At 34.5% G+C, this 13,892-nt stretch overlaps 1 protein-coding gene across 1 annotated transcript; it reads right to left on the bottom strand.

Annotated features, from left to right (window-relative positions):
- Positions 1 to 5,535: 5,535 nt before the first annotated feature.
- Positions 5,536 to 10,088, bottom strand: LOC121368053. The gene is made up of 3 exons (XM_041492569.1): positions 9,214 to 10,088; positions 7,262 to 7,403; positions 5,536 to 5,872 (listed from the first exon to the last, which is right to left on the bottom strand). Exons 1-3 carry the CDS (start codon positions 9,344 to 9,346, stop codon positions 5,677 to 5,679), a joined length of 471 nt encoding a protein of 156 aa, XP_041348503.1. The 5' UTR covers positions 9,347 to 10,088; the 3' UTR covers positions 5,536 to 5,676.
- Between the last annotated feature and the right edge of the window lie 3,804 nt (positions 10,089 to 13,892).

Raw genomic sequence — 13,892 nt, 5'->3', positions numbered from 1 at the left:
AAAGTCATATCATATGTTCCCTGACAATATAACTTTTACATTTTTTAAAAACTCAATGGTTTAAAGAGCTTAAAAATAATAAATATAAATGAGGTCCATGAAGTAGGCCACCCTGACCTAGTTATAGTATGCAACACACCACCATCCCAAGTTGTACTTGCATGCAAGGTTTGATGATCACACGTGTATATGAATTGATAAGGGAGATATGGCCCGAACAAGATTTCCTTTCAATGTGCAGTAATGCATGAAAGTAGGTCATGGTGACCTAGTTATGGCACTTGATACCCCGCCCTCACAAATTGTACTTGCATGCAAGGCTTGATGATCCTATATGAATTGATGAGAAAGATATGGTCCGGAAATGACAAGTTTATGGACGGACAACACCATACCATAATACGACCCGTCAAAGACAGTCATATAAAAAAAACACTCTCAAGATTATGCCAACCAACAAAGAAAACTTCAATTCACATGAATAACTCATTCTTAACAAAACATAAATGTCATTGAACACTGAACCATTTATGATTATTAAGCCAAGATACCAAAATAACACAAATTATAAAGGCAGCATCGACATAAAATTTGTAATAAAAAGATGCACCTAGTGTCAATAATGGTCAACAATGTGGGACAAAACAAACCATAACTAAATTATAGGAAATCTGCAGACTTAAATGTCTTGCTGCAATAAACTTATTCAGTTTTACTGAAGTTGCATCCATATCCATCTCATAGACTACTACTAACTAATAGCAGAAAGGGGGATCTTTTATATGCACTTTCCCACATATACATATACTCTGGTGAAGGATGATCAGACTCCATAGAAACTTTGCTTGATAGTCTAAACACAATTCAAAAGCAAAGACTGCTTCCTACTCCACAAATTAATTTGAAGCCTTGACCTGCATTTGTATATGACCCAGATGGATAATAAAGATTTAAAGGTAACTTACGAATGGTGTATCACAGGAAGAAAAGAAAAGTTAATAATCTATTATGCTGAATTTACACACGATATTTAAAACAACAAAATGTTACATGGCTCAACAATTTGTTTTAGTATCTACTTAGCTGCTACAACAGGTGAGCTACTAAATCAAGTCAGTTTTTATTTTAAATTTGTTAATGTATCTTTATAATCTCAAATATGGTTTTTTTGATCTGCATGAATACATGATTTTTTTTTTAAAAACAATGAACAAATTGAACACAATGAACACAATGAACAAATTGAACACAATGAACAAATTGAACCCAATGAACAAATTGAACAAAATGAACACAATGAACAAATTGAACACAATGAACAAATTGAACACAATGAACAAAATGAACCCAATGAACCCAATGATATACAAATGGTCATTAAATTTGAAATTCAGAACACTATATAACATATTAATGGCGAACAAACATTCTGAATGATTAACAAGAAATGTCAGTTATTATATTCCATGACAATCTACACTAACGTCCAAAAGAAACTTTACATCCACAAAATTTTAATAATTTGACAAATATTGTTGCTAATCGAAAAGAACCACTTTAGAAACCACCTTACAAACACTTTGCATGTATCACAAGTGCATTGTGACATTTAGGTATTGAACTTCATGATACTTCCACATTCCACCATTACTGTTTGTACATTTTCTATAATACAATTTCAAGTCTTGTAAAGTTCCTTTTGGACGTCAGTATATTATGGATTTCATAATCGATCGTCACATCTCTTGGGCCCAATAAAACAATTTCAGAGCATAAGAACTAGCAAACTTATATATAATAACCACCTATCTCCTCTGGACGGAACACTTGTGGTAAAGATGAGCATGTACTCGGGGTGGACATGTCTTAACTGAAACTGGATACTAGCATTTTGGAAAGGTGTCGATAAAATGCATTCACCGTTACGGCCACGTAAATCATGTACTAAATTTAATGCACAAATAAAAAAGAGTTATGCACAACTAGACTTGCACGAGTAACATGCAAATGGAATGATCGTTCTCTTAAAGTGTAGAGATCTGGGGTCTAATTCACAAAGGTCTCTTAGGCTCTGTTAAACAACAAAGCATCCTCTTTGCAAGTCTTTTAGCATTGCACTGCAATATCGTGAAGTTGTGAGAGTTTAGTTAAGCCCCTGGTCCCGTTAAAACCTTTAACGCCTAGACTAAAGTCTCTCATTTTTTAGATTTTAATATGGCAATTAATACAAATTGCATGCATGCGGCATCATTAATGATTTGTGGCCATACGTTTTATAACCATGGGCCTTATCTTTTCTTAGGATGTCAAAATGTATTCATAAAAAGAAAATATCATCTGAGGCAAACATCCGACAATAAGAATAAAAAAAACATTTCTAAGGGATGAATGTTTTATACAACAGACTAGGCATTCTCTATTTGCAAAATATTTTGACACACTCGATGGAAACTGATACACATGAATATCAATGTAACTGGAGAATAAAAGCTTTCAAAAACTCAACATTTCAATGCGATAACTGGTTAACAGCTTTTAAAAAATACCAGTTATCTAACAAACAAACAAAAATAAATGCTAACAAGTAATTAAGTTTTTAAATGCAGTATTCATGATTCAGGTGTGTAATCTCCTACAGTTAATTTACGTCAAAACAGTAAACGATGAATTGGCACATAACTTTATAATGAGTAAAGTTAAAATTCATATAACATATTATTCAGTTTTAAACCCATACAAACTCAAATTACAAAAATGTGGAAAATATTTATTGTAAAGTTAGAAAATAAATCACCATCAAATTGCAATAGGTTAAAACTTCTTTTTTGATACAGGTAACTGAAGGCAACCGATAGAAACGCCAAAGTAAAGCAGACGTAATTCTACCGTAAGTCTCCGTGTTCCTCATTACTGATTACTTCAGTGACATTTCAAGTGAAGCTGCTCACATTTTATGTTATAGCATTTTATCTTCACCTCTGTATTAAAAGTATAATAGTTTAATCTATATAATTTATGGTAATTTGTTAAGATTTTTTTTTACATTGAATTTTGTTGTTTTGTTGTTTTTACAATATTTGAGTTGGTATGGGTTTACAACTTAATAATATGTTGTTATACAAACTTTAATTTCATTCACTGCAATTCATCGCTTCCTTTTTGACACAAATGGACTACAGTCTGTCGAAAAATTAACGACATGTACAGACAAATATTCATGAAAGTTAATGCCCTTTAATGATTTTTATATCGGTTGTTTTATACCTTGAACTAACACTCATGACGTATCATCTCTCGGGTTTAAGCTGGATGCTAAAAATTAATAGAAATCTGGCGAATTTAATCCGAGAATCTATAGCCAATTTGAGGTAACTTAAAGGAAACATGACACGAGACCATATTATAGCTCATTTTAAAAGAAAAATGATATAAAAATAATATACAAATAACTTTATAAGAATAAAATACGTGTAGTTAACTTAAAATGAAGAAATTGCGCTAACCAGTATCAAAGTACGATTTATGCATATTTCTTCGTGAGCGTTCGGAAAAAAAGGGAAGTGACGTCAGAGCCGCTGTACTCTTCCATTGTTGTTAACTGTTTATATATGGAGTAAGGGGCTTACGATCTTTTCAGTCCAACAGTGCCGTACTGCGCGGCCTTCGGGTGTAAAAATAAACAGTTTAAACGATCGGGATTGTCTTTTTATGGTTTTCCAAAGGATTGTATCCGAAGAAAGACGCGTGTATTTTATCGCAAAAGAAAAGATTGGACACCAACACCGCATAGTACTTTGGTGTCCGCCTAATTACAGCCCGGAGCCCGAACGTTACCCGGAGACAAAAACAGTACTCGGTTGCGAATGCCGAGGTGTACATTGTACATATTTGGCACAAAGATACACCTCAGCATGATGTATTTATATATGTTAAAACAAAAATGTTGAATTTTTTATTTATTTTATTTTTTTGGAAAATTTTTCATGTTAGGGCTGTAGGCCTACATAACAAAATCTGTATTCACCGTCCGAAGAAGGAAACGTCAATAAGTAATTAAATATGGCATATACAAACATGGGATTTGGCATGAGGATACATCTCAGTACGATGTATTTAAATATGTTTTTAAAAAATGTGTAGAAAACAATAATAATTTTAAATAATGTTTTTTAATCTTCGGGCGGAATACGTTACAAAAACGTTCCTCATCGCCCGAAGCCCCAAAGCAACACGAAGTTCAATACAAAAAACCCCACTACTGTCGGTGTCGAAATAACTATTATGTTTCATCCACGGGCTGACTTGAGAATCGGAGTGTTGTTTTAGTTAATTGATCCTTTCTTTCCGTGGCCTGCACATGTGATTCCTGATTGGCAGGTGTATATTGCAGGGTATCGACCAGGTAAGTGATTACCACGGTCTAGACATGCGTACAAAATACGTGCCATTTTTTTTAAGATTACAGGGTATTGTGGCGTAACCTGTCGCGACTATAGTACAATGTTAATGGACATTATTAGCCGCCCTGCTTCATTACTGTAAATAATGCTGTAAAACCCTTGATTAAGTAGACTTTCCCATCTAAATTACAAAACTGACCAATTACGTAGTACCAAAGAAAAGAAAATTATCACTTGGGTATCGTGAGTGGTCGTTTTTACTCTAACGCACCCTACCAATAGGCCTAATAATATGCTACTTTTTTTATGAGAGAAAAATACTATAACCCCATTTCGTTCTATTGATGCAAATAGAAATATATTTAGTTTAAAAGTTGATTATACTCTCAAGTCCATTTATGTTGTTTTACAAGCCAGGTTAATGAAAGTGAAGCGCCTTGTCGTAAATTAGAGCGTTTGTTTACACTGTGCATACAGATTTCATTATGTACAGCCCGAACATAAAAAATGCGATATTTTCTAAAAAAAAAAAAAAAAAAAAAATGTTTGTCCTACATTTATATTTTTAACATATTTAAATACATCATATCGAGGTGTATCTTTATGCTAAATATGAACAGTATACACCTCGGCATTAGCATCCGAGTTTTGGTTTTGTCTCCGGGTTACTTTCGGGCTCCGGGCTGTAATTGGTCGACCGGTCTGGTCTGGCACCATCAGTTTCTCCACCCTCCGACTCGCTATCCGTTTTTTCTTCAGTATCACTGTTGTAAGTAAATGTGTGTCTTTCTTCATTTACTAACAGCTCATATTGATACGGCAAAACGTTTTGCGAACGAACACTCATTGTTTTGGTAAGCTGTGCAAGTCTTAGATTCTTTATGAGTGGTACGGACTAATGCTTTTAAGTGTAAGGCTTCAGATCAAGCGACGCGTCTCTGACGTCAGGGACCTCGTGATTGCCCTGCTCATTAAAGATCGGCAATTTCCGCTAAGAGCTCGTATCTGGGGTTCTTTTATGGAGATATTTTAAGTAATTAATTTTTTATATTTTTTTTTTTTAGGTGATTCAATTTATAATTAACTGTACATGGTTGGTGCCAAATATGGTTTACGTGACATGTTTCCTTTAATCAGAAGTATTTTTTAAAATAGCTATTACACCTACAATCGACACGGTTTTTTAATTAGCTTTTTGGTGAATTTTTGTAATGACATATCTTTGCCAGATTCACCTTTAATCACATTTGGCACGAGACAGCTTAAACCCTTAGAACTAGAGTCCATTCCGCAGCACGTGTTTTACGTGTCTGATGTTGTCAAGCAGATTGCTGCGTACATCGTGCCTCAGGTCGGTAAGTGTGATCAGTCTCTCTTCTAATAGTGTGCACAGTTCAAGGTTGGAAAGTGAAGTGACATCACTGGAATCAATTTTTGATGTCGTCATAGCACCATCACTGAATGTGTCACATCTAAAATGAAAACAAAATTTGTTAACCTTCTGGATACTGTATCTCATCCGACATCACGCAAGCTAACATGCCACATGCAGTGCATTCACCAATTCATATTTCCTGCCATTTTGCACATGACTGGCAGGAAAATATAAAATAAGAGACAGCTTTAATTGACAATAAAAAATAACTTCTTTATTTGTTTATTTTCCTTTAACAAATACAGGGCAATTTTGAGTTGGAAAAGTGTTTTTAGCATGTATTTGTTTGCTTAACAACAATGATGGAACATCGTGATCATTTTGAGGAACTGATAGCCGATTCCGACAGCTAATTTGATAATGAAGTTGACCCTTTTACCAACAACACGAGATGAATCATAGTTTGTTTCCCTAAAATAAAATTATGGTTAGCAAAACAGTGATTAAGAATAATGGCCGTAAATACTGGACAATTGGTCGTAAATCCACGTAAGTAAAGACAACTTATAGATTTGGCGGTTTTTTTTGCATAATTTGAAACACCATTAACTCCTCCAAAAATGAGAAACACCCACGGAAATAATACTTACCCTTTCACATAGTAATATAATTTTATGTATTTATAAATTGTTAAATGAAAAATGTTAATATAAGAAAACAAGCATTCTGAGAGTATTGCTAAAGCAATATATGTCCACTACTGGCTCCCAACACATTTTTGTACCTCCTAAGTTCAAGGGCCATAACTTTGTAAAAAATAAGTAACTTGTCACGAAAGTCAAATTCGATATGTAACAGTACATGATAAAGCTATATACAAAATTTCAGCTCAACATCTCGAGGCATTGCGAAAAAGGTCCTCAGTTCAAGGGCCATAACTCTGATTAACCCCATCAGTGGGCTCATATGGCAATTTTTCATTCCAGTCAATGCACCATGATTGATATATTAAAAGCTGTGGTGTGTGCTATTCTGTTTGTAGGATGGTGCATATAAACGATCCCTTGCTACTAATGGGAAAATGTAGCAGGTTTTCTCCAAGACTATAGTATTTTTTATACGTCAAAATTACCAAATGTATGATACCCAATGGCAGACGATTAATAAATCAATGTACTCCAGTGCAACAAACTTTAACTTCTGTAAATAGTGGAAGCAAAAAGATTAAATATTTCACTTAAATTAATGTTGCACTACCTCAGTAAGTTAATGATTGTGCATCCAAATTTAGTTCACCTTTTTGTTTAACATACCACCAATTACGTAATGCCATACCACCAATTAAAACAATCTCAATAAGAAGAAAACAGTGTTTTAAAATATCATTAAATTGTTTCTTCTTCTAAAAAAAAAAAGGGTTTGTGTGCACTTTGCTTTGGACACAACAGAAGAAACAGGTCACTGGCATGTACAGATTTGTGAATACCTGCTGTTATTAACTGGACCACTTGCAGCCACATTTGATTCATGTTGCCCATAGCAATTCTTTCTTTCAACATCAAGACGAATATTAACAACAAACCCATTTCCAGGCTTTGTTGTGATGTCGTCAAACAACTGCGAGATAACTGAAAAATAAAATAAAAATGAGTGTCTCTGAAAGAAACATACACTCACGTCACATTAGTCTGCACGGCACAAAAGTCTGTGCATGTTAATGACGTTACATTACAACTTGAATCAAACATACAAATAACGTTAATTTAATTCATAAAACAAATGTTAAAACATTACATCTTGATTGTGAATATATGTATAAAACTGGTAGATAACAATTTGATTAATAAAATACTCTGAATTAATGCACTAAAAGTATACGTTTGCCAGTCTCGATCAACAGGTTTTTGTATCACATGTCTGTGACCGTAATGATCAACCTAATGATTAATGTACACAAGTTTACATTGAAGCTTCAATACATACCTTATTGTATTTATGAATCCATAAATGAAATCAATGTTTTATTTTTATCTGTTAACGTAAACATCCAAGCATACTTTGAATTTCCCTCCCAGTGACACAACACTAACCAATATGGCTGCCCTGACTTACACTGTTACAGCATGGCTTATTTTTAGCTATAGTCTGTTTCAAAAGTATCATTGATTGTCCTATATTTCTAATGAACAGACTTTTGTTGAATAATGATCATCAATTTAGACATTAGCCTTTTTTCATATCATCATTTTGTGTAATCCAAACTAAGGAGCATGGTAAACTATTTATATTTTATCTCATTTGCATAATCAACATTTTCCTGAAAAAGACTATAATAGTGTTTGTTGTCTAGAACTTACAAAAAGTTGGATCCATTACCTGTTGTTGTTTTTGTGAATATTAGCGACAGAAGTGGTTGTTTTAATGTTTGCTGTGCAGACTTATGTGCAGTCAGGCCAGTCAATACAGAGTGGTGTCACTAAAAATGTGCTCATTACTTGAGTTTTAAAAATATAAATAAAAAATAACTTTCAGCAGTAACACATTTATTGTTCCATTGTACTGTGGCGGTGAAACAAATATTTTTAAAGAAAGATTTTGAATTTAAAAATATGACACAAATGCTTAGGTGCACAGACTTAGGTGCCACCAGTGTACATGTACATTCCCAAAATTTTTATTGTTACAGTATAATAATCAGTTGACACCGAATCAACCATCAAAAACATCACAACAGATTAATCGAACAAATTTTTAGATTCCTTGGTGCAGACTTGAACTTAAAAGTTTTTTTTGCCCAGGATTTTCTGATGGTTTGGCTGTAAATGTAATTTTAAAAAATCCCCAATACTGGGATTCTATGGGTCATCAATTTCAAGAAATCAGTTAATACTATTCATCCATATGTACAGGTGGGAAGTAGCCCAGTGGTAAAGCGTTCGCTTGATGCATGGTCGGTCTAGGATCAATCCCGTTGGTGAACCCACTGAGCTATTTCTCGTTCCAGCCAGTGCTCCACAACTGGTGTAACAAAGGCCGTGGTATGTATTATCCTGTGGGATGGTGCATATAACAGATCCCTTGCTGCTAATCGAAAAAGTGTAGCCCATTAAGTGGAGACAGCAGGTTTCCTCTCTCAATATCTGTGTGATCCTTAATCATATGTCTGATGCCATATAACAGTCAATAAAATGTGTTGAGTGCGTCATTAAATAAACCATTTCCTTACCTTTCCAAACTGAAGCAGGTCTGAAATTTGGCAGTCTATTTGTATGCTAATCAAATCCGAGGTCAAAACCATCCCAAATTATGTGACTTAATTACGCATAGACTTCAACGACTTGTCATGATGGGATAAAATTAACAAAAATGTTGGGACTGGAAATAACTGGAATTTAAAATGCACAATAAGTCAGAGGAAATGAAACTGGGAAATATTACCTCCACCAATTGAAGAGCCCATTCCACCTTTCTTTGGTGAACCGCTAGCTGAAATACTGTCCGGTCCCAAGCCATCGCTGATGCCCTTAAATATTAAATAGAGAATAATGCACCAGTGGCCGTTAGATGCCATTTTTCTCACATTGAGTTGTTTCAAAATGTATCTAACGAGCGAAAGAGAGTTTGATACGTTGTTAAACAACGAGTTGTGAGATAAATGGTATCTAACGGACACGAATGTATTATTGTATTGCTTACATATCAGACTTTCATTTTTGACGGGCGTGAGCACTATCACGCCCGTCAACTCAATCTGACGGGCGTGAAATAACGCGCCCCTTAATTGAGTTTTTTAACTCTGCCATTTTAATTGTTTATTGGATCGAATCCACGCCGCCACAAACCTTCACTTACTATTAAGATCTCGTCAGTTTTGTTGTGTTTAATTTTGTACAATGCAGGTAACATCGCAAAATATATTTTACACTGTCGTCATTTTCATCACATAACAGAAAACATAATATGGTAGGTGCAATGTCCAATAATTCTATGATGTGTATAATGTTTATACATGTTGATATCACATTAAAACGTGTATACCAATAAAAACCTAATTTAGTAAAGCAGGTTGTTTTTGTTAATAGGATAGCGACGTACTCCAGACATTTTTACTTTCTGTTTCACGATACTGCCACGTGATTTAAAGCCAAGGACATTGACCGTGGTAGAGTCAGATTTCTAGTACATGTAATCAGTTGACGGGCATCTGAAACAAACCTACACCGATTTAATTTCAACTCAGTAATTCGAATTTACCTAGTGTAAAGCATGTATATTTTAAAATTAAATTTACATTAGGTTAGTTTTGTTGGGTTGGGGTTGGGTTTTTTTTTGATGGGTTGCTATGATTCGAGTTAGTAGTATACGACGTGTTAACTACAGTACACCGATAATCAAAGTTAATCCTGTTTGTAAAAATATATATTTATAAAAATTGTAGTAAGATACATTTGGGTAGAAAACAATAGATGTTGACATTTTCTCTGTTATGACAATATTATTTTTTAAAATAGAGAATTTGCAGGTACATAACATGCATATTATGATATGATAAATGTGATAACCCTGTGCCATGTGGTTGTTACACTTTTACATTCAGTTCACAGGTTTGTGTCCATGGAGAAATCATATCATTCTGCGATGAAAGCTAAAATTATTGTACTTGTTTAAATAAAACAGAATATGCACAAACAAATCAGTTTCAATTCCTTATTCATAAATAGTAAACAGATTATTATGATTTAGAATTTTAATGCAACATGATATGCATATAATACATAAGAAATCGACAAATGTTGTGTTCATGGTGTTTCTTTTTCTTGTGTAAGACTGCAATGACCCATTCCTTCCATCTTTGAGAACAACTATCATATTAGTTAAATTAGGATATTTATTTTGAAAACACAAAACATTAACCCTTAAGATATTTAATTTAGAAACTATTACTCCTCAAACTTAATCATGTTCATGGGAGCAATTCCTCTCGGTCTCTTGCTTCTAATTCTGATTATTTTGAGGGGTGCGATTTTTCCCTCCTCTGCATTTTAAGGAGTGCGATTTCCACCCCCCTCGTAAGCATTTTGAGGAGTGCGATTTTTAGCATTCCTGGGTTTTTCAAAAACGAAAGTCTGCATATCCTTAAAAACAAGGTTTTAAAGGAAACATGACACGAGACCATATTATAGCTCATTTTAAAAGAAAAATGATAGAAAAATAATATACAAATAACTTTATAACAATAAAATACGTGTAGTTAACTTAAAATGAAGAAATTACGCTAATCAGTATCAAAGTACGATTTATGCATATTTCTTCGTGAGCGTTCGGAAAAAAGGGGAAGTGACGTCAGAGCCGCTGTACTCTTCCATTGTTGTTAACTGTTTATATATGGAGTAAGGGGCTTACGATCTTTTCAGTCCAACAGTGCCGTACTGCGCGGCCTTTGGGTGTAAAAATAAACAGTTTAAACGATCGGGATTGTCTTTTTATGGTTTTCCAAAGGATTGTATCCGAAGAAAGACGCGTGTATTTTATCGCAAAAGAAAAGATTGGACACCAACACCGCATAGTACTTTGGTGTCAGCCTAATTACAGCCCGGAGCCCGAACGTTACCCGGAGACAAAAACAGTACTCGGTTGCGAATGCCGAGGTGTACATTGTACATATTTGGCACAAAGATACACCTCAGCATGATGTATTTATATATGTTAAAACAAAAATGTAGAATTATTTATTTATTTATTTGTTTGGGGAAAAAAAAAAATTCATGTTAGGGCTGTAGGCCTACATAACAAAATCTGTATTCACCGTCCGAAGAAGGAAACGTCAATAAGTAATTAAATATGGCATATACAAACATGGGATTTGGCATGAGGATACATCTCAGTACGATGTATTTAAATATGTTTTTAAAAAACGTGTAGAAAACAATAATAATTTTAAATAATGTTTTTAATCTTCGGGCGGAATACGTCACAAAAACGTTCCTTATCGCCCGAAGCCCCAAAGCAACACGAAGTTCAATACAAAAAACCCCACTACTGTCGGTGTCGAAATAACTATTATGTTTCATCCACGGGCTGACTTGAGAATCGGAGTGTTGTTTTAGTTAATTGGTCCTTTCTTTCCGTGGCCTGCACATGTGATTCCTGATTGGCAGGTGTATATTGCAGGGTATCGACCAGGTAAGTGATTACCACGGTCTAGACATACGTACAAAATACGTGCCAGTTTTTTTTAAGATCACAGGGTATTGTGGCGTAACCTGTCGCGACTATAGTACAATGTTAATGGACATTATCAGCCGCCCTGCTTCATTACTGTAAATAATGCTGTAAAACCCTTGATTAAGTAGACTTTCCCATCTAAAATTACAAAACTGACCAATTACGTAGTACCAAAGAAAAGAAAATTATCACTTGGGTATCGTGAGTGGTCGTTTTTACTCTAACGCACCCTACCAATAGGCCTAACAATATGCTACTTTTTTTTTATGAGAGAAAAATACTATAACCCCATTTCGTTCTATTGATGCAAATAGAAATATATTTAGTTTAAAAGTTGATTATACTCTCAAGTCATTTATGTTGTTTTACAAGCCAGGTTAATGAAAGTGAAGCGCCTTGTCGTAAATTAGAGCGTTTGTTTACACTGTGCATACAGATTTCATTATGTACAGCCCGAACATAAAAAATGCAATATTTTCTTTAAAAAAAACACCCAAATTTTTTTTGTCCTACATTTATATTTTTTTACATATTTAAATACATCATATCGAGGTGTATTTTTATGCTAAATATGAACAGTATACACCTCGGCATTAGCATCCAAGTTTTGGTTTTGTCTCCGGGTTACTTTCGGGCTCCGGGCTGTAAATTGGTCGACCGGTCTGGTCTGGCACCATAAGTTTCTCCACCCTCCGACTCGCTATCCGTTTTTTCTTCAGTATCACTGTTGTAAGTAAATGTGTGTCTTTCTTCATTTACTAACAGCTCATATTGATACGGCAAAACGTTTTGCGAACGAACACTCATTGTTTTGGTAAGCTGTGCAAGTCTTAGATTCTTTATGAGTGGTACGGACTAATGCTTTTAAGTGTAAGGCTTCAGATCAAGCGACGCGTCTCTGACGTCACGGACCTCGTGATTGCTCTGCTCATTAAAGATCGGCAATTTCCGCTAAGAGCTCGTATCTGGGGTTCTTTTATGGAGATATTTTAAGTAATTAATTTTTTATAAAAAAAAATTTCAGGTGATTCAATTTATAATTAATTGTACATGGTTGGTGCCAAATATGGTTTACGTGACATGTTTCCTTTAAGCAAATTTTTACATTTTTCGACCTACGCGTCACAGACACATTATTGTCAGGTTAACTATACGTCACAATGTAATCGATTTCCCTCGTGTTGTTTGTCATTGCATATATGGCTTTGGTGACCTAGACATCACCTAGGAGCAGCAAGTCGTATGTCTTGAACTTTTTAACACATGTACATGTGTTACAAGTATGTATTATCATGAATAACAAATGATGTTTTCACTAACGGGTGTGTAAGAAACAACAAGGGTACCAGTGAGGTACATGATATGCCCTTCAGGAGTTTGATGGAAAACCATAGATATTAATGAATGTTACCAACAGGTATGATTTAATTCTAATAATGTGAAATGTTTGCAATGGGATGGAAGAACGGTTTGTTTTGGACCAACTACTGATTATAGTGTATCCATTGGAGAAGGTGCTGTCTGATTAATGAAGCTATTGTTCTTTATTAAAAAGGGGAATTTTGTTTAGCATGGGTACTCTGGTGACACATTTATATTGGCAGAGAAACAGTATATGTATGTAATGCTAATAATGATACAGAACTGCAAAGAAATTAGTATATGTGCTAAACAAGATTTTCCTATGATGTTCAGAATATAGACAAATTATTTGTTTTATTTGTTTCACAGTGACCTAGTAATTATACCACACACCACCAACCCAAGTTGTTCCTACATGTGAGGTTTGATGGTCCTTTGTATGCAAGATATGGTCCAGACAAGGATTTACTGTTATGTGCAGTAGACCGTGAAAAGTAGGTCACAGTGAACTAGTAATAATACGCAACACA

Source organism: Gigantopelta aegis, chromosome 3 (genome assembly GCF_016097555.1).
Source record: "Gigantopelta aegis isolate Gae_Host chromosome 3, Gae_host_genome, whole genome shotgun sequence".
NCBI lineage: Eukaryota > Metazoa > Mollusca > Gastropoda > Neomphalida > Peltospiridae > Gigantopelta > Gigantopelta aegis.
Note: the sequence above shows the minus strand (reverse complement) of the source record. Positions and strands in the feature narration are given on the sequence as shown.